The sequence below is a fragment of the Mastomys coucha genome, unplaced genomic scaffold (assembly GCF_008632895.1).
Source record: "Mastomys coucha isolate ucsf_1 unplaced genomic scaffold, UCSF_Mcou_1 pScaffold19, whole genome shotgun sequence".
Taxonomy (NCBI): domain Eukaryota; kingdom Metazoa; phylum Chordata; class Mammalia; order Rodentia; family Muridae; genus Mastomys; species Mastomys coucha.
In genome coordinates, this window is record NW_022196901.1 from 379183 (window position 1) to 405741 (window position 26559).

The 26559-nt window shown below is 43.9% G+C and overlaps 1 protein-coding gene and 1 pseudogene across 3 annotated transcripts in view; both read left to right on the plus strand.

Moving 5' to 3' along the window:
- The window catches only part of Cdk6 (cyclin dependent kinase 6), a 203775-nt gene extending 191069 nt beyond the window's left edge, over positions 1-12706 (plus strand). For both annotated transcript variants that reach the window (XM_031379913.1, XM_031379912.1), the window contains exons 6-8: positions 4201-4251; positions 8878-9013; positions 10421-12706. In XM_031379913.1, the coding sequence (XP_031235773.1) occupies positions 4201-4251; positions 8878-9013; positions 10421-10567 (334 nt within the window). In that variant the 3' untranslated portion in view covers positions 10568-12706. The remainder of the gene's footprint in view (positions 1-4200; positions 4252-8877; positions 9014-10420) is intronic.
- Positions 12707-25792: 13086 nt separating this feature from the next.
- Positions 25793-26559, plus strand: LOC116097609 (annotated as a pseudogene). The gene has a single exon (XR_004121486.1). The product of XR_004121486.1 is annotated as an actin-related protein 10 pseudogene (transcript).

Genomic DNA, 26559 nt, shown 5'->3' on the forward strand with positions numbered 1-26559 from the left:
AATTCCTCATATTTTTGGATTTCAATCGATTAGGATATGTTGGTAATATTAATTTTCATATTAAGATTAACAAAAGTAATTGTCACTTCCTGTTGTTTTTGTTGTAAGAGGTGGAATTATCTTTATGTGGATTTGTTGAAAGCTTACTTTCTTGCTTCTTCTAGGGTGTAGTTTTGCTCCTTATGTTGATGTTTTTCATCTATTATCCTTTGTAGGGCTGGATTTGTGGAAAGATATTGTGTAAATTCTGTTTTGTCATGGAATATCTTGTTTTCTCCATCTATGGTAATTGAGAGTTTTGCTGGGTATAGTAAGTAGCCTGGGCTGGCATTTGTGTTCTTGTAGGGTCTGTATGACATCTGCCCAGGATCTTCTAGCTTTCACAGTCTCTGGTGAGAAGTCTAGTGTAATTCTGATAGGCCTGCCTTTATATGTTACTTGACCATTTTCCCTTACTGCCAGAATTACTTTTTATATTATCTTAGCTTTACTTATGCTAGCACTCATGGAACAGCCGTGTTCCCTTCTCACGAGAGACAGCGGGGGTGCTTCCAGCAGCTTGTTTACGGGTGGGATTGAAAAGAATAAAGTTTGACCCTGTTCTGTGTGCATGGGTTGAACAGTAAGTAAGAAGTCCATGCATATCAAGCCATGACTTCAAGAACTTGGGAAGGGCCATGCTAGGGTCTCGGGAGAGCTGGCGCATCCATGTTAAACTGACAGTGGCTGGTGGCTGTGTGTTCCCATACAGGTAATTGGAGAGATATATTGTATTAGGGCAGTTGTAACAAGCTGAAGTAATACGTCCACTATAACAACCAAGGGAGTTTCAGGACATAATTATTCTTCTGAGCTTTGCAAATGTACAGTAAGTTGCAGGAAGCCCTTCTCTTGCCACGTGGAGGAGAGTGAGCACAGTAGTTCGTTTGAAGAGGGGCTGCCTGTCAGCTGACTAGAGTCTAATCAAAAGACCAGCTTGAGGCTCATCTGGTTGATTCAGTTTAAGTGTTTGGTGATTTATCAAAATTATTTATGAAAATAAGCATAAACCTTAAAAAAAAAAAACTAATGCTTCCAAAATTCTTGAGGTTAGCTTCCTGTTGGGCTCACTTGTAAAATCACTTAGAGTTTTTTTATTAAATATTTTCTTTATTTACATGTCATATGATTTCTCCTTTCCCAGTTTCCCCTCCAAAAAACAAAAAAACAAAAACAAAAAACAAGAACAAACCCCTGTTGCTTCCCCCCTCCCCCTGCTCGCCACTCCACCTTCTCCCACTCTACGATTACTCTAAAGTAATCATAGTTTGTGATGATAATAATATAATGTATGAAACTCACGATCTTTGGTAATGTCCTATGTCATAAAAAAATATTTTCCTTGTATGTTAATCTTAGGAAGTACCTATTTTTGTATTGTATTACTGAACCAGAAAAAAAAAATACGTGTACAGACATATCTTTGAAATTCTAAAAAGCAGCCTTCAGATTTGCTTCTTTCAGTAGAGCATCTCTATTGCTGATTTTTAAATAATTTATTTAAAAAGAATTAGTAGGTCTGTGATCCAGAAGGTGGATGGAAAAAGAGGTAAAACGGTTTTGCTTTGCGGGCCCTTTCTCTTGGGGGAAAAATCACACCAGTTTTTTCTCTTGTGTGCCTTTGTCCCACTGGGTACCATCAAGCATCCCAGTCCGTCCTCATTCTTCCTGTAGAACCTCTCTAAGGCTCCTTCGGCATTCTGGGACACACAGGCTTTCCCAGGCCATGTAGTGAAATAGATTTGAGGTTATATGGGCCTGGTTTGTCTCTTCCCTCCCCCGCTTTACTTCTTTCTGTCATTCTGTTTATTTGTTCCTTCTACCCTCTGCTTCCTGCCTCCCAGCTCAGGTCTATGTCAGTAACTAAGATCCAGCCAACTCAGCTCATTTCTCCCCACTCCCACCCTCACCTGTACCCCATCTGTCCATCAGCAGAGCCATTTCCATAATCATAAAATGTCACATAAGGGGCAACATTAAACCAGAAAAACACACTCTAAAGTCTCCGTTCCTTAGGCTGGACACAGAGATAACACAGGTGGTTGTGGAGAGCCTGGGAGCAGGTGCTGAGTTTAGTGTAGACACACACACACACATGCGCGCGTGTGTGCATGTATACAGGGTTCATGTTTGTACTTCTCTAAAACACACTGTTTAAACATGTTTAACTTGACCTCAAGCAGGTCATTTGAGGATGTCTAACATGGCAAAGGGGAATACTTATTCAGTGACTACAGTCAGCCTGCATTCTTTTTTGTCTCCTCAGAATACACAGACTGGCCTCTGAGATCTTTTTAACCCTGAGAGCATCAAAGAGAGACTATGTTCTGAGGCCCTGTAGCTCCCTTGCCTCCTCTCTCCATGCCCCTCTGCTGAACATCATGATTCCAGCATGATACAAGCATTTATTCTTGTTACCCACCGTTCTCCTCATGTGCACAGATGGCCTTCTGTAGATATAAAGCAGCTCATGTGCACTATTCAGAATTCTCTTCTAGACACTAGATTGTTCTAGCATTTCCATCACATCTATAATTAGCTTCTTAACCTCTTCCCTCCAACATGTGCCCATTTTCATGTCTGTTGACTATGTATCTGCATCCAGTAAACCATTTTACTGGCAGCTGACTGGCAGCCATATCTGCTGCAGAGCCAGATGACAAGAGTTCAGGGTCCCATTGTGGCACCAGATTTCTCCAAAGTGATGACACTCATTCACTCTGGTACCCTGAATTGCTGCATCAGAGAGGTTTCAGTCTCCACAAAGGACATCTTCATCCCAAGTGTTCACAGAACAGGAGCTATTGCTGAGGCCCCACTTGTCACTGAAGGAAGCAAGGGCAAATTCAAAGATGGCAGAGCATAATTCATCCTGTAGACAAAATCCAGTGGTAAAATGGATATTTTTCTCTAGGATGTCATGGAAAACTTTGCCAAGATAGAAGAGAGTCAAAAACTGAGGGGGCTGGGTTTCCATGACCAGTGCTGATCCGTCCTCCCCAAAATCTGCGTATTGAAACATCTTAACCTTCAGGATGGGCCACTTGATTAGGAAGTGGATCCCTCATATCAGAGCTCAGCCAAGACAGGCGCATCAGTCCTCCTCTTAAAGCACCCATCCCATTCCCTCCACCTCTTCCCAGGGTTGCCTGACACCTACATTCAAACCATAGCAGCTGCAAGTGAGTGCACAGCGAGTGTTAGTTGGTGGGTTGCTTTGTTTCTTGCTGAAGTAGAACCAGAATTTAAAGGCTCATGGACATTCAGAGAGCAGTCTGATTGCAGGATCCCACGGCACTAGCTTGTGAAATGCCAGGACTCTGAAGTACCCCTCCCCAGAGCTCCACGTTGCTTCCCTACCACCACCACCCCCCCGCCTCTCCAGTGGCTTAGCTGCAGAGAGCTGAGCTAAGAGAACATTTGTAATGAAATGTAATAAAAGTGTTTCGACATAACCGCGAGATGTTTGGCTCAGGCTTTGGAGCACATCACTTTGTGCTCATTCACTCTGCTCGTTTTTTGAGACCCGTTTAAGGGGTAGTAAGGTGGCGGCTTCAGTAAAGACTATTTGGTCTACTTGGGAAAACACCAGAAGTGTCACCAAGGGAGCTTATTTCATTGCCAGTGAAATGGTGGCTGTAGATAAGGAAGGCTTCAAGCTCAGAAGAGAGCACAGTTGCCTCTGAACCCATGACGGCAACTCTAATACTAAGGGAGAGGAAGCAATAAGCTGCATGACCCAGGATCCAGGACAGATAAGAGAGAGGCTCACAAGGAAGTACCCTGGGTGTGAAAGGCACTCCGAGGGTAGCCTCGGGACTCCCACATACCTTTAGTGGGAGGCTCGGACTGGGCTCCACCCTATTGCAAAGTTAGGCTGAACTCTAAAACCTGGGCCTGTAGGCAGAGCAAGGTATAGCTTTGTCACCGAAGTGGCTACAAACAGGGCATGTGGTTCTGAACATAAGATAGCACAGCAACCAGGAGAGGCCCTGCTGCGAGGGAAGTGCATGGAAAGCCACCCTTGACCAGAGAGGGATGATCACGCTCCTTGCTCCCCGTCAGTAAAGAGCATTTTGCTTTCTGCTGAGCAGTGCTAATGACAGATAATTGGAATTTCAGGAAATGCCTGGTTTGAAGATGTTCTCTTTATTCTTGCAGGCCTCTTTTTCGTGGAAGTTCGGACGTGGATCAACTAGGGAAAATCTTGGAGTAAGTAATACTTTTATAGTCATCCGTCACATGAAACATTTGCGGTGGCTTTCCTCTGATGTTCTTCTCTTATCTTTCTTGCTTCATGCTGCTGCTGCTGCTGCAGGCAGTCTGACTAGTTGTGTGGCGAGTGGGGACAAGGTAGAAGAGCTGTGTCACACGGGGCCCGGTCATGATGGGTAGCCTCGATGCTGTGCCCTGAATGTTTTCGTACTGCCTGGGTGGGTCTACTGCTTCTCCGTGCTTGACTGAGCTCTGAGCACCTGCTCTGTGGTACAGATGTGTTGTCTGCTTGTGGTCTCATCCAATCTACCTCTCGTAGGAGATGGGACACTTGGTGGCTTAGGACCCCAGCCTGTTTAAATAGACATCCTGTTCCCATTGAGAATCCCTGATCATCCCTGTTGTGTTTGCTTTGCATTCCAGAGCTGAGGACAGAATGCTAGCCAGTCACATTTCCCCGCAGAACACCAAAATAGGGTATGAGAAGTCTGAGTTCTCGCCCCAGTCTATAGCTGAGTGACTGTGTGAGAGGAAGTCACACGAAGCCCCCTAGAGTGGGTTTACTGCACCATGCCCAGCTCACAATTGCTGACTTAACCCTTTTCTTCTTTAACTTTTTCGCCTAAGCGCTGGAAGGGACTCCAGTTTCTCCATGCCGTCTGTCTCCGGCTCTCTCGTTGCTTCCGGTCGTTTGTTCCACCACTCTCCGGTGATTTGCAAACGTTGTCATTCGTACCTACCTGTTTGTGCATGTGAAGATGTGCATGCTTTAATGTCACTAGAATGTAATGGGGCCTTTCTCCACACAAGGCATGCTATCTGGCATCCTTTTTGGACGTGTGCTTTTGCCAAGTCCCACCCCAAGAAAAGGAAAAAATGGAAAGAGATAGTAGGGTCATGACTAAACATCACCACCAGCAACATGTTTATGAATCACAATCACAAGTGCTTTTTATGGAATTTAAAATCTATAAGACTCCTTCCCTCTACCCCTGTCCAAATAGTGCCCCTACAGAATTACCTATTTAAATGTGATTGCCCCAAACCTGGAATTCACCCCAAAGCTGAGGTTCTTTCGGGAACTGGTCTAGTTTGGCCTGGTCTGGGGACTTCCCAGGTCCTGGGCAGTCACCTATACCTCATCTCCTGATGACCCTGTAAAATTGTCACCTTCTCCACCAAGCTCTTTTGTTACCCTGCCTCTGCTTGGCAAGCTCCTGTCACTCACTGGACTCATATTGTTCTCTGAGACTGTGGAACACGTCCTGTATGCATGTGACTTTCAAGAGGAACCTGGGAGCATAAATGTTCTAGTATTCCCCCGTTGAAAGGAAAGATGATCTTGGTGGCATGTGCCCGACAGGCTCTGGAGACCATCACCTGCTCTCCCTTCTTTGTTGTAGGGTTCCTAGCCACTTCTAGCACTACATGTACTCTCAGACCATGAAGCCAATGCAGTGGGACAGAAGGGACATTTTGCTTGTTCCGTGGGAAAGCCTGCTTGACTTTTGGCCAAGGCCTGGCACTCCCACATAGCTAGCAGAAAAGCAGCTGGAAAGCTTTGTAAGTTTGGTGTCTTTAGATTACACTCCGTGGTTTCTGGCTTTGCTTCATTTCTCTGAATGGTGCTCTCAACGGAAAAAGGACAATGCTGCACCCTAGTGTCACTGCTAAACTACTTAAACAATTCTTTCCACCACAGCCATTTGTACAGTCTGCCCTGTCGGTCTTCCCAGTGTGAACGGTGAACATTTACAGTTTCCATCCAACTGTCCGAAATAGAGAATTATGATGCAAGCCTTTTCAAATGAACCTGTCGTGATTTTTATTATGCTCATTAAGGGTCTTGACAATCCTTTTTTTTTTTTCAAAGAAAGTTATAGTCTCATACTCTTAATGAGGTAAGCTGTAGACACACTTCTACTTTCAGAGAACATCGAGTGCATCAGAAGGAAAGCAACTGTGTTAGGCCATGACAGTTAGAGCATTTTCTAAGAGCGATATCATAGTTAAGTAGAGGTAAAAAAGATGCTGAACATGGAGTAAGGAGAACCAAGGCTGTCTGCATGGTGTGTAACCTGGACAGGCGTTCTCCTTCCTCATTTTGTCTTTCCATCCCTGCAGAGAGGTGACACATCTGACCTGTGTGTCTCTCACAGCTTTTTACAGGAGTCAGAGAAGACAATAGGCTCTAAGTTTTATTTGTATGTATTCATGTATGTATGTAGTATGTATCCATGAATTATGTGTAGTTAATGTGTATTTACATATCAGACAGACAGAGGGACTGTTTCTCTGAAAGTATTTAGCTTCCAACTGCTGTACTCATAAGATTTCAAATAGATAGGTATGTTCAAAGCTACTAATAACACTCAGGAGGCTGAGACAGGAGGACTGTCAGTTTGAGACCAGCCTGGGGATACCTAGTGAAACACTATCTCAAAATAAAAGATGCTGTCTATAAAGTGATTTAAATTCTAAACATCATTATACTCCATTCCTACATGGCTGATAATGAGGATGTACTAAAGTCCTTGTATAAAAGGGTACACATTTCAAACTGTCTGTAACAAGCACTCTTTTCCACCCCTGCCACGTCCCATTCTTCCCTAACCCACCCCTGTGTTACCTCTCATGGTTATGATGGTATTTTTACCCCTTCATTGCCCACTATTGACCTGTTGAGCACACGCCCACGTCACGATTTTGCTCATTGATTCCAGGAAGTCTATCCATGAGTCTTTGTATGCCTGAGTAATGTAACTCTCTGCAGATGCTCAGTGGAGACAGTTAGGGCCTTGCCTTGACACCCAGGGGCCATGTGCTCTGGCAATGGCGAAGCTGCTCTTTCCAGGGAGGTCTGTGACCTGGGCTCCGTCAAGGGAAAGGAACAGTGACAAAGCCATGTAGATCCTGTGACATTTGCCACCTCCCTTCCTAAAAGATGTTTATGACCATACCTTCTAGGCCTGTGCTTCAAGAAGTACAGAACAGGATCTTAATATAGGCCAGCGCCATTTCTAATTAGGGTTAAAATAGTTTGGATCAGTGTCTGGGTTACTATATATATATCCTGTCCTCTAAATTGTGATTTTGTCTTTTTTGGTTCAGAGTTACTCAGAGTCCAAATACACTTAGCATCTATACATAAACTTATAAATAATACTACATCTGGATAGCTTATATAGGTCCACCTGCTTACCATTAACAAGTAACAAATGGTACTGCAATTTGCAGTTTCAATAAATTACCGCCAACCCTCATTGTAACCATAAATTATCATTGTCACATACATAAAGATCCCAGGGCTCATAGTTGTCACGTAATTTGTCCTTACTTGTCAATTAAGGGCATTTGAATTTGAAGCCACGTCTGCCTATTTCCAAAGCCTGTGCTCTTGTTATGGCTCACTGTTTCTTCTACATTTCTGACCCCAGATTGGTAGTCAGGGGAAATCTAAATGATACCCTTTTTAATTGACTGTTTCTCGCTCTGGAATACCATTAAACAGCACTTACATAAAGCAGGCCCAATATAATTTTTAACCTTTTTTTTATTAGTTATTTCCTTTATTTACATTTCAAATGATATCTCCTCTCTGGGTTTCTCCTGGGGGGTAGGGGGAAGAAACCTGTTCTCTCCCCCCTCCCCCTGCTCACCAACCTACCCTCTCCTGCTTCCTGGCCCTGGCATTCCCCTACACTGGGGCATAGAACCTTCACAGGACCAAAGGCCTCTCCTCCTCTTGATGACCAACTAGGCCATCCTCTGCTACATATGCAGCTGGGGCCGAGAGTCCCCCCATGTGTACTCTTTGGTTGGTGGTTTAGTCTCTGGGAGCTCTGAGGGTACTAGTTAGTTCATATTGTTGTTCGTCCTAAGGGGTTGCAAGCCCTTCAACTCCTTGAGTCCTTTCTCTAGCTCCTTCGTTGGGGACCCTGTACTCAGTTCAATGGATGGCTGTGAGCTTCGACTTCTGTATTAGTTGTCAGAGCCTCTCAGGAGACAGCTATATCAGGCTCCTGACAGCCAGCACTTGCTGGCATCCACAGTAGTGTCTAGCTTTGGTGACTGAATATGGGAAGGATTCCCAGGTGGAGCAGTTTCTGGGTTGTCCTTCCTTCAGTCTCTGCTCCATAGTTTGTCTCAATCTTTTTTTTGAGTCTAATTTATGTAATGGTTTAGAAAATTACCCTTTAATTTAAAAAACTCAGCCTAAGTAATGTGTGTCACAAGCCGTGCTGGATGAGCTCCATGAAAACATATCTTCACAGAACCGTTGTATCACAACACAAAGCAAAGCTTCAGGTGTAGTGGAAGACCTACTTCCTTCCGAGTAGCAGACCCAGCCTAGTCACTACACCAGGACTTACGCCCTGCCCCATCTCTAAGCCGGGATTTAACCCTGGCTACACAAGTGCCCTTCCATTGGGTGTCTCCTGCCAGGGACAGACAGTTACTTCCCTCCAGTGAAGTTTGCAGTAGGGTAAATGAGAAGTCCTTTCCGTCAGGAGGTGAGGTTCTCCCTGGGCCTGCCCCATAGCATTTGCCTGCTCTAAGATTTGGTAAGGAAGGTCCCTGTATAACCGCCAGGGTTTACACTCCCGTCTGGTTCTTCTGTAGCGTCATTGGACTCCCAGGAGAGGAAGACTGGCCTAGAGACGTTGCCCTTCCCAGGCAGGCTTTCCATTCCAAGTCTGCCCAGCCCATCGAGAAGTTTGTGACAGATATTGATGAACTAGGCAAAGACCTACTTCTGGTAAGTTCCTGGGATGCCGTTGGCTTGTGTCCATCGAGACTGTATGACAAACATGCCCCAACCACATGGCATGGGAGGCTGTACTCTTTTCTGTGGATTCTGTTTCCAGCTGGTGGTTTTGATTCTGCAGTGACTTCCTAACACAGCTCTCAGCCCTTGAATGTGTATTTGGACACAGCTTTACAAGACTCTAGATTCCTCGGGCATAAGCTTCTTGACAAGAAAATGCATTCCTTTGCTTCAAGTTTCATGCCACTTGAAACAATGTGATAGTCGCATCTTTGCAAAAAAAAAAATTTCCCCAGAGGAACCAAGTAACAGTACTTGTAGTTATTGATGTATTGAATAAGTATTTTGTGTGCCATTCACATATAAGATATCCCATTAAAAACAAGACGCTAGGGCTGGAGAGGTGTCTCTGTCCTCAAGAATACCGTTTTTTGCAGAGGGCTCAAGTTCATTTCCCAGGACCTGTATCAAGCGGCTTACAGCAGCCTGTAACTCCAACTCAGAGACACTCTTGGCCCCACAGGTGCCTGGGTTCATGTGCACATTCCCACACACAGAGACACGGATACTCATACTTAAAATGAAGTAGCTTTTTGTTTTGGGTTTTTGTTTTTATTTTTATTTTTATTTTCAAGACAGGGTTTCTCTGTGTAGCCCTGGCTGTCCTGGAACTCACTCTGTAGACCAGGCTGGCCTTGAACTCAGAAATCCACCCACCTCTGCCTCCCAAGTGCTGGGATTAAAGGCGTGTGCCACTACTGCCCGGCTTATTTTTTTTTATTTATTAATAAGCACTTTTGTATTTTGAAACTCAGACTCCCCGTTGTTGATGGTGTGTCTAATGACCTTCCTACAGATGCAGTAGGCCCGTCTTTCTGCTCTGTTCTTGGAGTCAGAGCCTGACGAATAATAACTTTGTTATTAACCTCCTGAATTAAGAGCCCGCACTCTTGATTCAGACAGTGGGTCTATCAAAACCCGCATGTCTCTGTGTATTTCACCCTGCTGCCAAGGCCAGAGAGACAGCAGTGCCCCGTGGCATGTTTTTCTCATGGAGGCAATGAGAACCACGACCAAAGGCCTAGGTCAGTTATGTGGTCGAGTGCAGCTTGAAGAAAGGTGAGAATGTTTCTCCCAGCCTGCCGAAGTATTCAACCCTTGAATAAGTTGTAATTCTAGAAGGTAATTTTAAGTCGGGTATCTGGTAATCAAATTAATTATTTTTATGGAAGCCGTACTCCTTGTTGTGGTGTTTTATTTAGTGCACTGTTGTGCTGGTGAGACTTTTGCTCTCCACATAGAACTGTGGAAAAATTTTATCCACCTTTTCCAAGACTTTCCCCCAAGGTCCAGTGTTTGCCACGATACGTTTCACACCAGATGTTCTCTTTATTGCAGAAATGCCTGACATTTAATCCAGCTAAGAGGATATCCGCCTATGGCGCCCTGAATCACCCATACTTCCAAGATCTGGAGAGATACAAGGACAGCCTGCACTCTCACCTGCCATCCAACCAGAGCACCCCGGAGCTGAACACAGCCTGAGGTTCCCCGGGGATGCCGTGAGCTCGTCATCTGAACCTATTGGCGGCTGCGAGTCGAGTCCCCTAAGCAAGCCTCGCAGAACAGTTGAAGATTGCTGGCTGCAGGCCTTCTAGCTGCCAGCTTCTGGGTGGGCTCTGCCTCACCAAGGAAACCACCTAGTTTACTGTTCAGAGATCAATGCAAGAGCGATTGCAGCTTTATGTTCGTCTGTACACTTGTTTGTTTTGTCTGTTTGTTTCAAGAACCTGGAAAACTTCCAGAAGAAGAGAAGCTGCTGACCAATTGTGCTGCCATTTCGTTTTCTAACCTTGAATGCTGCCAGTGTAGGGTGAGAATCCAGGCCCAGCTGAGTTCTGATGTAATCTGCCTGCAGCTGCTGGGCCTGCCTTGGTACTTGTGAATGTGTGTGTACGCGTATGTGTGTGGAAGAGAGACGGGGTGGGAGGAGAAAGATCCCTGATCTCGTCAAGTGTTCATGTTTTGTTTGTTTGTTTTGTAGACAACAAGAATAATTGAATTTTAAAGAGTAGAGGTGACTGATAGTAATGAGGGCTTTGTTCAGTGAAAGGTGATTCACAATGGAGTCTTGTCCAGTTAGGAAGGTGAGCCTAAGTCCTCAGTGTTGCCTTCCTGTCCAAAAGCTTTTGCTAGCAGTAAACAATAAAGGTTTAGATGCCACAAAAATTGGGGGGGATCCCCAATATCTTTTAAGAGACTTTTTATGGCATACATCCTTCTATTTACTCTTTGGAAAACTGAACTTAATGTGTCCTGAGTCCTCTGTATAGTACAGTAAGTACTTGATTGTTTCTTTGGGAAAATACGCTCTAAGTATCTTCTTACTTGCAATAGATTTAAGGAGTGAGTGTACCTCAGATAGGTTTTAAAGATAGAGAGCACCTATATTTTCTGGTTTGAAACATTATCATTTCCTTTGTGTCTCTTGTTACTTTGTTCTTCGTTTTAGGGAATGGCTTCCAGCTCTGACTAGAGACAGGGAATACTGTTCAGCTCTCTCCACCTCCTACCATAATGCATCTGCCACGTGCTGCCTTGTGTAGTGCCAACCTCCCATCTCCGGCACTTCTAATTCATATTCCTGCCATTGCCTGGCTAATGACAGACTGCGCAGCTGCCCCCATCCCACACCCGCTTGCCCTCTCACTGTCTTTCACCAAATGCTTTGCAGATGGCCTGGCTTTGGACATACAACTCCAATTCTGCAACTCTAACAGGATCCCCTGTGTCTTCTGAGTACAGTCTTCCCCCACTGCCATCACTGAGGTCACCTAGGCAGTGTAGCATGCCTGTTCTGCATGTGACCGGCATATAGATTGCTACTGACTGTCACTTGGTTGTTCCTGTTTTCATAGTGTATGTTGTCAGTGTAATGTCTGATGGACTGTCTTTTCCTCTCTTGCAGAGATAACTATTTACTCTCTAAAGTGATCTCTCTGTCTGTTCCCCAGGATGCGTTTTGTTTGTTTTCTGGTGCCTGGTGCTCAGCCCTGCTTTCTGCAGAGCCAGCCTACCCTGGGCATTCTCAACAACTAAACCTTACTGTTCTCTCTCAGTCTTTTATATTCTGTGCCACCTTTGCCTTATTATCCACGGCTTAGTGCTAAGCTGGCACTACTCCATAGAAGGTGTAGAAAGCAGCCTTTGGGAAGTTTAACTGAGTTCTGAATCGCGTTTGAGCGCATATAAGTAAAAGCTAGATCATGTTTCACTATAGTGTAGGCTCCAGAGAGTGTTTATATATTATAGAGCCTCGCTGTGCTCTTTGTAGCTGAATAATGCATGTGATTATTTTGTATGAGAAGAATTACATGTCTTTCCTGAGATCTTTGGAGGTTGGGAATCATTTTTTTTTTAACATTACATTACATTCTTCGGATTCAATATCTCAAGAAAGGATATTTTTTTTCAAAAGCAAAATTTAAGAGGCAGAAGCTAGGCTGTGAGAATGTTCTGCCCCTCATCATTACAGCTGTGCTGTCAACACAGTCAATGCTTGAGACAGAATCAGCCCGGAGCCTCTGGGACAAGGTCTACTGTAGGTCTCACTTGGACAGTACGTTCTGCCTTGTCATTGAACAAGGTCCAAAATACAGACATTTTTGCTAGGGCCTAGAAATCGACCATAAAACTCACTGCATCAAGGCCTAATCCATTCTATATTAGCAACCATGTGATAAAGTAAAAATAATTTTGAGGATTTTGCTTTCACAAAAAAGAAAGAGAGAGAGAGAAAGAGAGAAAGAAACAAAGAAGGAAGGAAGGAAGGAAAAAGGTGTTTTCCTTAGCTTTGCTCAAGAAAATTACAGCTATCCTAAACTGGAATCTTTCCATATTCTTAGAGTTTTTAATTATAGAGTTTAACTTCATTTTTGTCAGCTGTCTTGGACTTATTTCTAAGTAGTTTTGTTTTGGGTTTTTGGGGGGGTGGGGTAGTAGAAGGTTAATTTTGATTTTTTGGCTTTGTGTGTATGTGTGTGTGTTTATGTGTTTGGCTTTTGGGTTGGTTGGTTGGTTGGTTTTTAAGTTTGGTTTTCTTTGTTTTGATTTTTCTAGACAGGGTTTCTCTATGTAGCCCTGGCTGTCCTGGAACTTGCTCTGTAGACCAGGCTAACCTCAAACTCAGAGATCCTCTTGCCTCTGTCTTGAGTGTGCTTGGACTAAAGGCATGAGCTGCCCCCCTTACCCAACTCCCAACTTTGAGTAGTATTTTTAAATCATAAACATTTTGGTATTAGAAATGTGGCATATTGTGCCAGGATGGTGCAGAAAGGGCACCCCAGCCTTTCTGGACTTCACATGTCTGCCCCAGCTCTTCATCCATGTAGGTGCTCTCTGGATATGTCTCTACACCTCTGAAACATGGTTTTCATACAAGGAGACTTGCCATTGGGGTCCTCAGTAGCCCAGGGAAACATAGAGTAAACTGAAGAGCTTACTGTGTGCAGCTCATCCTTATATGACCTCATTCACTCACATGTCTGTGTCGGAATCTAAGCAGTGAATCACTGAGAAGACCCTACTGCCCCGAGGTTCCACTGAAGCAGCTGTTAGTAGGACTAGAGCAAGAATATGCCTAATAGCTTCTGTTCAGGGTTTGGTTCCAGAGACTCCAGCATTTACAGGAGTAGCTGCACTTATAACAACCTTTTAAAGGGGGTGGGCCAGGTTCTCCAGTTAGATCCCCTAACCTCACAGGTGAGGAGTCCTAACCAGCCAGCCTTAGCAACATGGTCGCTGAGTACGTAAGAGCACCCAGTGGCCCACAGCCTCCTACTCAGTCCCTCTTTGAAGAAGACAGACGTTCAAGCAGTGGAGAAGCTGTTCAATTAGCTTGGGGCCGTTTCTGCCCCCAGCTTTTCGGGATTCTTCTCTCAAGACCCACTCCCTGACCGGTAGACTTGAATTTAGCCCCAAGTGATTTACTAGAAACAGCTCAGAAGCTCACTTAAAAATAGGATCTCCGCATGGTCGTTCTATGTAAAAATGAAGACCCCAGGATGCACAGGGTGCTGCTTTCTTCAAGACAGTTCTTTCCTTTGAGTAGAAAGCTGTACAGTCAGCTCTGCAAATGGGGTGCTAGCCAACTTGTTTGAGAAAGTCAGGAGCAGACATTTTGAATTTTAAAGTATGTCCTGAACTTGTCTTTTCAGTAACCACAGCTGCTTTCTTAAAAGCTGTTACTACTAAAGCCAGTCACAGCCATTGTCACTGTGGGAGTTACATCATGTCGACTTTCAAACATCACAGTTCTTTTCAATCTTTCGTCCAAAGAGCTGCTCTTCTGGAGAAAACATGATTTTGTCTTTGGTTTTTTGTCTTGTCTTGTTTTGTTTTTCCCGAGACGGGGTTTCTCTCTGTAGCCCTGGCTATCCTGGAACTCACTGTGGAAACCAGGCTGGCCTTGAACTCATGTAGATCTGCCTGCTAGGACTAAAGGCATGCACCACCATGCCAGCTGACTATTTTTTATGATAAGCACAGAAGTGGCTCCCATTTTCTGAAAGCACACTGTGGTCACATAGAAGAATCTAGGAAAGAATACATTAAAAGTTCCCATCCCAGTGTGACACTTGTGTTAGCACATACGGACCACCATCAGAAGAACACATGCTTGCTTGTGACATGAAATTAAAGATATTGAATCATTTCTGAATCTTTAAAAATTACCAAAAAGAAGTGGGAACAGTATATTCTAAGGTTATTTTAAATTTTACATACATTTTTAACAATATAGGTTTGCCTTTAAGTATATTCTAAGAACAATTATAAGATATTGAGCACATTCAGCACTTATGGACTAGGTATATCAAAACACACAAATTCTGTGGGGATGCACAGAATCACCGGTACTTCTTCCTGGTATCATAAGACGATAGCAGCCATCTAGAGCTCTACTCACTATATATACATGCCTAACAATATCCACTATAAGAAGTAAAACTGCCGGGCAGTGGTGGCGCACGCCTTTAATCCCAGCACTTGGGAGGCAGAGGCAGGTAGATTTCTGAGTTCGAGGCCAGCCTGGTCTACAGAGTGAGTTCCAGGATAGCCAGGGCTATACAGAGAAACTATGTCTCGAAAAACCAAAAAATAAAAATAAAAAAATAAAAATAAATAAATAATAAAAGTAAAATTTTAAAAGGCCTTTGCCTCTCACGCAGCTGAGAATGCACAACTTATGAGCCTTATCCAAAAAAAAAAAAAAAAAAATCCTTTATCATGTGCATACTTAAATCCATGTATATCCTTAGGAAGGTGTCCATGCATCCATCCTCCCCAGTGGGGAAGCTTTGCAAGCCTGGTACAAGGTGTGAGTCCTGGAATAATTAGTGATAGCAGTCCCTCAAATACATGAGCATAACACCTTCATCGCACACCAGTCTCCTTCTTATGGACAGGCTCAGTCCAGTTACACAGGCCAAGAGGGGCTGGCGCCTACAGCCCCCGCCTCTTCAAGCTCAGACTGCATAACTCAAGCTTCTCCCTAACTCAGTTTGGTTTTGATTTTGTTGTTCTTGTTTAAGGAAATAAGCCCAAACTATTCTTTTTGCCCTCCTGTCTTCTGAAAGAGAAAGGTTCCAGTTTAATTGTTTCTCTTAATTTGATTTTTCAAATTTTTCTAATGAAGTACCAAATTGCCTTTTTTTTTTTAATGTTTTCTAAACAAGCAAGTTAGGGGGGTTTCAGCAAGTTAGGTAACTGAGTGGACTTCCACTAGGATAGTCACACCTCTGTGCTCTGGTCCTCTGACACCTCCAAAAAAATAGCCACCTAAGAATAAATGCAGGCCTTTTTTTTCCCCCAGGCATCTACCAAAATACTGTTACAGCAATTCCAAGTTCAAATGGTGGGAATGGAAGGTAGTTTGGAGTTGGTTTGGGGCAGAAGTCAGGTTTAAAATTCACAGTGCCCTAAGGTTGGCGTAGGGTTTAGTCCTCTATCCCAGTGTGTTACACAAGATGGCGCCTTCAGAGGAAACTTTAAACCTGACCAAGACTAAAGAGCTATTCTAGAGACATTATTCGTAACTGTTTTTCTGCACATCTTTAACTATCACCTAGCGTGTTTCTTCAGATAGTTAACAGCTTTCATAATATTCTACAGCTTATTATACCTTTGCTTTTTAGCTAGGTTCTGAATGACTAAGTTATGCTTGAGAGTGACATTTAAGCAAGTAAAGAAGGCCTTTACAATTACTTAAGGGACATTTCTGATGCACCTAAATTACCTGCAATTCTAGGATATACAACTAAGAACTTCCCTTAAGCCGGCCCTCATCTGTGAACAGGACAGTTCGTTAGAAGGCTCTTGACATGTCTGCTACGGTTTACTCCTTACTCTCCATGACCTTTTGACACTGTGACTTTTCAAAACTCAAGTGAGCAAAGGAAGTAGTGCATCCCTAATTGAGTATGCAGACCATTTTCTAGAGAACCACAGTGCTCTACAAATAACCGAAAGAACTGGTACTTTTTTACACATGTATAAACTACAAGTGTAAACTCTTAAATTCCAATTCCTAAATTTTGGGTTATATAGACTTATGGAGATAACAGCTTAAAAAGGAATGTACATAAGGCTTTGGTTTTTCTATTCTCGAAGTCACTTTTATACTACATTTTAAATTCACATTTTTCACAGAGACCCAGCCCCCTGAGCCAATAGTGACAGTACATTGGGGATGAACTGACACAGTATTTCAGTTTCTGTGGCACACCACAGCAGAAAGCAGTTTATTCCTTATGAGTGACAGACAGACAGACACACACACACACACACACACACACACACAAAACCTGCCTGACTTCACTCTAGAAAGGCTAGCAGGTAGGCCTCAGTTATTTACGCTGAATTAAAAAGCTACACGGAGCAGGTGCTCAAGGCACTGGGAAATCTTCAGTTCTTTCAGCCCTCTGCTCTCACCAAAGCAGATCTCAGGTTAAGCCCCTCAGTAAAAGGCCAAGTGCCCCCTGCGCCTGCCCTCTCTGCCTGCATTCTGGAGTTCCTGATCCTGATCCCACCCACCCCCCCACTCCCGTTGAATGACACTGGGCAGCAGAGCCTGGCCCAGCAGGATGTGGGAGGACCAGTGACCTGCTGCATCTCAGAGCCATCTGTTGTGCCATCTTAGGAAGCAGAGTGCTCAAGAAGCACATAGCTGTCTTCTGAGCGACAATAATTAGTTTGCTCGCTAGCTCCATGTACAGATGAGGGTTGCCACTCTGCAAGCCCTATATCAGATTTCTCTCACTCAAAGTCTCCTTTTGGGGGAGGGGGTGTTAAGATGTATAATTACAGTAGAAATTTTGACTTTACTGTTTTCTGTCCTGATGCATGCATGGTGGGAAAAAAAAATACTCCTGGAAATGTTTTATTTTGAAAAACTCCTCTACTTCAGTTGGCAAAAGTATGTAATTCTTTCCTACTTTCTTCTTTTTTCTCCTTTTTGAGCAAATTATTCCTTGAACAGAAAGAGGATTTTCCCATTTAGAGGAAGCTTTTGTGTAAATTGTCAGGTCACACAAATAATGCCTTTAGACTGTAGAGCTTTGGCTTTTAAGGAAGCACATAGCCAGGCAGTGACAGTCAGGAATTATGTCTAGCTCTGTAATTTCTTGTTCAGGCAGGGTTCCAGCCAGATTCTATTGTGAGCTGAGACTGGGGGAGGGGGGCTATACTCTACTTGATGTTTTCTAATCTTTAGTTCTATGAAATGCAATAACATATATTAACCAGCAATATTCCTGTGGTCACCAGCATCTCTGAGTTTGGCCTTCAGTCTCTGGGTGATTAAAATAGATCCCAGCAGTAATCCATTTCTTGACATTAGCCCTCAAGTCACATCACTATCTTTCCACTCTGGTCCTATTTGCAACAATGTATTCATGTATGTTTCAGTTCTTTTATTCATTATTTTCCTATGAACAGTGATAAATGTATTAGCATATTGAATTAATAGCATAATAGAAAGAGCACTTAGATGGGGAATTTTTTTATCAAGTCCCACATTTACATAAGTTATTTCTATTATTATTCATGTATATTATTTATTGCTAAGCCTCACACCAGTCCTGTGAAAGTGCAACAAAAGAAAGATGTTAGGACTTGGATTTAATGTTCCTTAACATGATCTTGAACAAAAATTTCAGTGATACCCCAAATAAGCTGCTTGAGTTTTTAACACAACTGCTAGATTTCAGTAGGTTAGGTGTCTTGTTACATTAAAAGAGGTAAAGCAAGGGAACTTTGTAGCTGTTGCTCCTGGCAGAGGTGTGTTTAGCATAGTGTGATATTAATTCTAGCAAATGTTAAGGTAGCAGGTAGAGGTTGCCTTCATTAAGGGACTGTGCCAGGCAGTCAGCAAAGTGGATTCTAGGCAGAGCAGGTGTCTAGGTGCTGCCTCCTGTCTGGTTGTGTGAAAAGAGCTGCTCTAAGCAATGTAGTGCCCCCGTAGGTGTCCTGTGCAGTGGTGGGAATACGTGGTACTGCAGAGAAGGGAGCAGTGTGAGAGGTGGTCTGTAGGAACAGAACTGGCAACTTATGCCTTTAGGCTTCCTGACCGTGTTTTCAGATTTCAGGCAACTCTGCTGTATACAGAAGCAGTCCATCCTAGTAATAAAATCTAGGAATCCCCAACAATTCAAAAGCCAGTTGCCTTTCTGCTGTTTCTGGTCTGAGCTGAAGGTTAATGGGCAAGTGTTAGGCATAGAAGAGCAGCGTGTGTTGGGGCGCAATGCCACGGCCCAGGGTGCATGTTAGCAGTAGAGACTGTTACAGGGTTGTCCCTTCTAGGTGTGTAGAAGTATGTTTTAACTATAAGGTGTGTTTTGTTTTTGTATTCCCAGAAGGGCTTGATAAAGCTTGCTTCTAGAGGCTTCAGCAAAGCTGTAGTACACAGTAAGCCGCTTTGTGTCTGACTTATTCTTAGAATAGGAAATATTTAAAGGTAAAAAAAGAATCTTCATTTGGACATTGAACTCGCTGTTCTCTGGACTGAAATCATGGCCCTAGAACTGCAGAAGTCATGCCCAGTCGATGCTAATCTAGGCTGTGTAAGCCAGCCCCAAGAGTCCAGCATCCACACACTGTACTTCCCACTCCTGCATCTTCCTTCCCTCCCCAAGGTGCTCCCTATCACCACCCTGACCTGTCCCTTTGGTGCTCCCCACCTCTTTGGCTGAGATTTGGGCATCAAGTATGTGATGAGAAATACTTTCAGCACCAAGTAGGCCTGCCTAGACCTAGCCACCGCCCCCACTTTGCCTTTGGCTAGCCATAGTCAACAAGAGATAATACCTGATGCTGGGCACAGAATGTACCCATGATGTCAGTCAGAAATGCCCTCAAGCATATTTCTTCTGTACATTCTGATCTTTAAACCCAGTCATTATGCAGAGCATTTGCTGTTGGCTATAATCCCAGGTTAAAAAACAAACAAACAAAAAAAAAATTCCAGGCTGCTGTTGGCTGTCCATCTACAGTCTCTGCTTTTTCTGCGCTCCTTCGTACTTGAAACTCATTCTGCTATTTTGATTTCACGGTGCAGACATCAGGGTGCACAGTCCCTCCGGGTGCATAATTACTCTCATTCCGTTTGCTCATACTGCTACAGGATGCTCTGTTTGGTGCTTTGGGTTCAGTGGGTCAAAGAAGCACTGTGGGAAACCACTGCCTAGAACACAGTCTTAAAAGTGTATCCGCAGGAGTCTTGGTGTTGATGTTGCTTCTGCTCTTCTCTGTGCCCTCCAGATGGAGTTACCAGTTTGGCCTGCCTGGTCCCCCCAAGACCTTTCTCAGAAGGGTCTGTGAACTCTGCGCTGTATTCAAGGGTGAATGTGACATATCTCCTCTAGCAAGCCTGCCTTTCCTAGTTACTTGCCATCAGAAAAAAACCGACCTAGGTTACATAATAGCAAACTCCACACAGCCCTCCTGAGGGAAAACGTAAAAGGATATCTCTAAGGTTGCCCTTCAAAGCCCTGAGCTGAAGGCCTTTGCTCCCTTCCTTGAAGCTGATGAAAGTACTGGTCAATTTATCCAAGCCCTTCCCACATACAAGAATGGGAACTATAAGTACATGTTGATGCCATCAAAAGACCACAACCTCTGGCCATAGGGTATTTCATAGATGTCCATTTTTAAAAGCAGCTCGGGTGAGGGGTGACTCCAGGCTTCCCACAGACATATTAACATGGGACCTCCCCAGAGAAGGAGCGCTACAGTGTTTATTCTATGTCAGAGGACGGGAGAGGAGACCAGCAGGAAATTTGGAGGGTTACAGATCAATACTCCTTTGGAAACTGGATGTCTTACTGGGTGCTAGAATGCAAATTTATGTATTTATTGTCTGGTAATTAAATTCATTGCCTTTCAAAACCATTGTTCAAATGTCACTATCCATTGAACTCACTGTGTGCCAGCCGAATTGGTTGAAACCAAACCAGAGAGTGGTTTGTACGTTTGCCATACCTTTTGTATTTCTTACAATAAAAATGTTGGTAGCAAATCAAAACAGCAATTTCAGACTCCTTCCTTAGAGATGAATTGCCCTGCTGGCTGTTCCTCTCTTTTACTTAAATGGCTACATTGCAGTAACATGTCACATGTTACATTATAGCACTGTTAGCATAACATGCATTAGACTTTTTAAAACGAGATTCCTTATTGAGAACATGTTTTACATAGGAACAGCCCACTTAGCTTACAACTTATCCAACAAATGCCCAGGAAGTGACGATGCTAAATGCTTTACATAGGGAAAAAAATAAATTTAATGGAGACAGCCCTTCAGAGCTTGCAGTTGAAAGAAGGTACTGTGGAAAAGGTTTGTGTCACCAAACTAGTAAGGTAGAGATGAGCAAAGGGTTTCATAGAAATAGAGCTCAGGAGGCCGAGGGGATGACTCAGTATATACGGTCACCTGCTATGCAAGCATGAGGCACCAAGTTCAAACTTCTAGCACTCACATTAAAAACAAGAATCACAGTATGGCTGCTTGTACCTGTGACCCCAGCCTCCAGTGTTGGATGTCAGAAGACAGGTAGATCTGAGAATTTGGTGGGCAGCCAGCCTAAATCTAACAGGTGAGCTCAGCAAAGACCTTACCTTATAGGAAGAAGGCACAGAGGGACACCCGGCGCCCTCCTGGCACATACACATGCACATACCTGCACACCCATGTGTATGAACTACAGAAGCATGAGGAGAGGTTTAGTAAGGTTCACTGAGGGGTGGGGTGATGGTTCCGTCAGGAAAGCAGTGGCATGAAAGTGTGAGGACCTGAGTTTGGATCTCCTGCAATCACCTCTGTAATTCTGCTGCCAAGAGGGCAAACACAGACACTGTGCTAGAGCTCAAAAAGTCAGACCTGATCAGTCAGTGAGTCAAGTTTAGTAGAAGACCCTGTCTCCAGAAGATACAGTAGGGAGTAACGGCAGAGGACACAGATGTTGACCTCCAGCCTCCACAGGTATATGCACTGGAGTAAAAAGAGAGTTTACAGAAATAAGGCTTGAGGACACTCTAAAGACCAAGAGTTGCCAGTCACAGGGGAAAGTACTCCAAATGTGTGCAGGTCCACAATAAAAGAGAAGGCAGGAAGATCCAGAACATGTCCCGGGATTAGTACCATAACCTAGAGAGAAGTACAACCTGGTCCATGCACATCACATACACAGCTGTTCCTGGATCCTTTCCTCCAAAGCTATGCCCAAAAAGATCCTTCTGTTATCTCTCCTAGGCTCATATTTCACTGAGATCCTTGTAGCTTGGCACAGATTTCACCCTTTGGGCTCAGCCTAGGTCCTACTTCCGTGTTTTCTAGGGGAAAACAGATAGATGAGGCAGGTCCCAGAAGGTCATGTTTATTCATTAAGATCAACTCTTGGCTTTGATTACCTGTCATGAATATTCCTTTCAGAGCTTTAAAATAATGCAGCTTATAGCCTAGACAAAATAAAGGCAAGTCCCAATGGAAGGTTACAGGTAATTTTACAGGACTGCAAAAACTTAGAATTCACAAAATATTGCTATGTATTTCACAGTGCTCTTTTCTGTTTTTTAGTCTTTAAAAATACATATGGCTAGAACTGATTACACAACCAGAATAGGACATGAATTGGTCAGGAAGGTGACTGTGCAAAGCAGAATGGGGTGAGGTCAGAGTCAATACAAAGGAGCTTGACTATTTTTGCTTGGCTGTATACTTATGAGAAACTAAGAGATAACTCTGAGATGCTACAAAATGAAGCAAAAATGATACATGATCCCTTTTTGTGGATAGTACTGATTGGTTTAAATTAGACCTCAAGAACCACCTGGAAGCTCCCATTTAGGACATGCCTTTAATTTTTTTAGATCATAAATTGCACTTTTTATTTAAATTTCTAAAGGAAGTATTCCTGATGGATACTGTAATGCTGAGAACCTAATCTTCATTAAAGAAATTGAAATTTGGCTGGGTTGAAGTAGTACACACCTTTAATCCCAGCACTGAAGAAGCAGAGGCAGGAGGATTTCTCAGTTCCAGGTCAGCCTGCTCTACAGAGTGAGCTCCAGGATCCTGTCTCAAACAAAAAAGAACGCAATAAAATCTTATGACTTATTAAGAGGCCAGTGAGAGTACATGTTTTCACAAGTGATAGGCATTTGCATGATATCTGATCAAATTGAACCATTTTCTTCAAAACTGGGTATAAATACATCCTTTGATTATCACTGCTATATGCATTTAGGACCAAATGCCATTAAGAAATTGGTCCTCGCTAGGCAGTGGTGGTGCATGCCTTTAGTCCCAGCACTTAGAAGGCAAAGGCAGATGGATTTCTGAGTTTGAATCCAGCCTGATCTACAAAGTGAGTTCCAGGACAGCCAGGGCTACACAGAGAAACCCTATCTCAAAAAAATAAAGAAAGAAAGAAAAGAAAGAAAGAAAGAAAGAAAGAAAGAAAGAAAGAAAGAAAGAAAGAAAGAAAGAAGAAAAAGGAAGGAAGAAAAAGAAAAGAAAAGAAACTGGTCCTCACAGGAGTGCGCCTCCAATTGCTAGTGAAAGTACAAACTTGTACAACCACTCTGGAAATCAGTCAGGTGGTTTCTCAGAAAATCAGGAATGGTTCTGCCTCCAGCCCAGCTATACCACTCCTGGGCACATACCCAGGGGATGCTCCACCATACCAAAGGGACACTTGCTCCACTGTGTTCATAGCAGCTTTATTCATAATAGCCAGAAGCTGGAAAGAATCCAGACATCCCTCAAACAAAGAATGGATAAAGAAAATGTGGTTTATTTGCACAATGGAATACTGCTCAGCTATTATGATATCATGAAAATTGCAGGCAAATGGATGGAACTAGAAAATATAATCCTGGGTAAGGTAAACCAGACTCAGGGGGACATGCATGGTATATACTTATTGATAAGTGGATATTAGCCATAAAGTACAGAATGCCCATGATACAACCCACAGATCAAAGAAGCTAAATAAGCAGGGCTCAAGGGAGGATGCTTGAATCTCACTTGAAAGGGGGAATAAAATAATCACCAGAGGTGGATGGAGAGAGGAGAGAGGGAATGAGAAGGGGAGAGCTGGGGAGTGGGGATCAGGAGAATGAATGGAAATTGGAGGCTGGCAGGGGAAGGGGTACATTTCTAGGACATGCCAGAGACCTGGGGTGAGGAAGGCTCCAGGAAGTTTATGAAGGTAACTCTAACTGAAACTCCTGGCAGTGGAGTATATGGAGCCTGAAGTAGCCACCTCTTATAACCAGCCAGGACTCCCAGTGGAGAAATAGGAATACCAACCCACAAACAAAACCTTTGACCCAAAATTTGTCCTGCCTACAAGTGCAGGAACAAAGATGGAGCAGAGACTGAGGGAATGGCCAACAAAAAAAACAGTCCAACTTGAGGCCCACTCCATGGGCAAACACCAATTCCTGACATGATTAATGAGACTCCATTATGCTTGCAGACTGAAGCCTAGAATGACTGTCCTCTGAGAGGCTCCACCCAGCAGCTGACTGAAACAGACGTAGAGACCTACAGCCAAATATTGGACAGAGCTCAGTGAGTCTTGTAAAAGAGATGGGGGGATTGAGGGACCTGGAGAGGGAGAGGAACTCCACAGGAAGACCAACAGAATAAACTAACCTGGACCGTAGAAGGCTCACCACTGAACCACTAACTAAACAGCATATATGGCCTGGCCCTAGGCTCCTACACACGTGTAGCAGATGTGCAGCATGGTCTTCTTGCTGGTCCTTTGACTACTGGAGTTGGGCTGTCACTAACTGTTACGTGCCTGTGCATCCTGTTCCCTTGACTGGGCTGAGGGTATACCCAGTCCTGCAATGACTTCATGTGCTAAGGTGGGTTGGTACTTGGAGGGGGCCCTCCTCTTTCTCAGAGGAAAAGGGGAGGGGAGGCTGAGAGGAGAGAGGGGCTGGGGTCGGGATGTAAATTGAACCACTAAAATAGGAAAAAAAGAGGAAAAGGAAAAGGAAGTTGCTCTTCCCGGGCATGGTGGTGGACTCCTTTAATTCCAGCATTGGGGAGGCAGAGGCAGGCTGTTAAGTCTGTAAGTTCAAAGCCAGCCTGATCAACATAGTGAGTTCCAGGCTAGCCATGGTTACACAGTGAGACCCTGTTTCAAAAAAATGAGCAAGTTCGTTGGGGCTGGAGAAATAGCTCAACAATCAAGAGCACTTGCTGTTTTTCCAGAGGACACAAGTTCAGAACCCAGCACCCATGTCAGGCAGCTCCTACTGGTGAGTCTGTAACTCCAGTGCTGGGGGAATCCATCACCCTCTGAAGGCACTGAAATGTACATGGCACACACATACACCCACGCCAAGTAAAAACAATAAAAATAAAAGTTAAAGAGGGCCTGGAGAGGTGGCTCACCAGTGAAGAGCACTTGCTGCTCTTGCAAAGCGCTACAGTTTGGTTCCTAGCACCCACGTGACAGCTCACAACTGTTCCAGGAGATCCCTTGTCCCCTTCTGACCCCAGCAGGAGTTTCATACCTGTGGTGCATTTATATACATTCAGGCAAAACATCCATATACATAAGATAAAGATAAATCTTAACAAAAGGAAGCTTGTTACACTGATACTACATTTGGAATGTCGTGCACAGCACCACCACACCCACAGGAGACCAGCTTGCTCTATCAAGGTCATCATGGACACACAATTGGAGCAAGCATCCCATGGAGCTGGGATCAAGCCACCCATAGTGTCAGTCACTTACTCTTTGTCACCTGAGAATCTCGGCTACCTTTGGCCATATTTCTTCTTACATGCACCGAGCACAGGAAACCTATGGACAAAAGAGAAAGGATACGTATATCCTGGTTCCTTCCAAAAGTTGTCCAGACTCTGAAACTACCTATATTCTTATGGTGAACTCTGCCTTTAGCTTTTGAATTTACACACAATGTGTGTACATGCAGAGTGAGTACTATTGAACAAATCAATGAATATTCCCACTCAAATCCCTTTTAGTTTTGATATACCCAGGGTTCTAGAAGCTTAAACACAAGAGCTAAAGGTGTAAGCCTTGGGGAAAAACAACATCTCTGTGATTGGGATTTGGCAAAGATTTGCGAAATGGGACAAACGTTATTAGTAAATGGGACTTTTATCGAGTTTTGAAACTTGAGCAATTTGAAAGAAACTATTTAAGAAAATAAAGAGGAAACCCACGGCAGAGGCAGCCCCTCGCCAGGCGAACCACTTCATCGTCTCTCGGGTCCGTCTCTCAACTATGCCGCTCTACGAGGGCCTCGGGAGCGTTGGCGAGAAGACAGCGGTCGTGATCGACCTAGGAGAAGCCTTCACCAAGTGTGGATTCGCAGGAGAAACTGGTCCACGATGTATAATTCCTAGTGTGATAAAAAGAGCTGGTCTATCTAAGCCAATCAAAGTTGTTCAGTATAATATCAATACAGAAGAATTATATTCCTACCTAAAGGAATTCATCCACATACTGTATTTCAGGCATCTGTTGGTGAATCCCAGAGACCGACGGGTTGTGGTTATTGAGTCGGTGTTATGTCCTTCCCACTTCAGAGAGACACTTACTCGTGTTCTTTTCAAGTATTTCGAGGTCCCATCTGTCTTACTTGCTCCAAGTCACCTGATGGCGCTGCTGACACTCGGGATTAATTCTGCCATGGTCCTGGATTGTGGATATAGGGAAAGCCTGGTGTTGCCTATATATGAAGGCATCCCAGTACTGAATTGCTGGGGAGCCCTACCCTTAGGAGGAAAAGCTCTTCACAAGGAGTTGGAAACTCAACTGTTGGAACAATGTACTGTTGACACTGGTGCTGCTAAAGGACAGAGCCTTCCCTCAGTGATGGGTTCAGTGCCAGAAGGTGTCCTAGAAGATATTAAAGTGTGTACGTGCTTTGTAAGTGATCTGAAGCGTGGACTGCAAATCCAAGCAGCAAAATTTAATATTGATGGG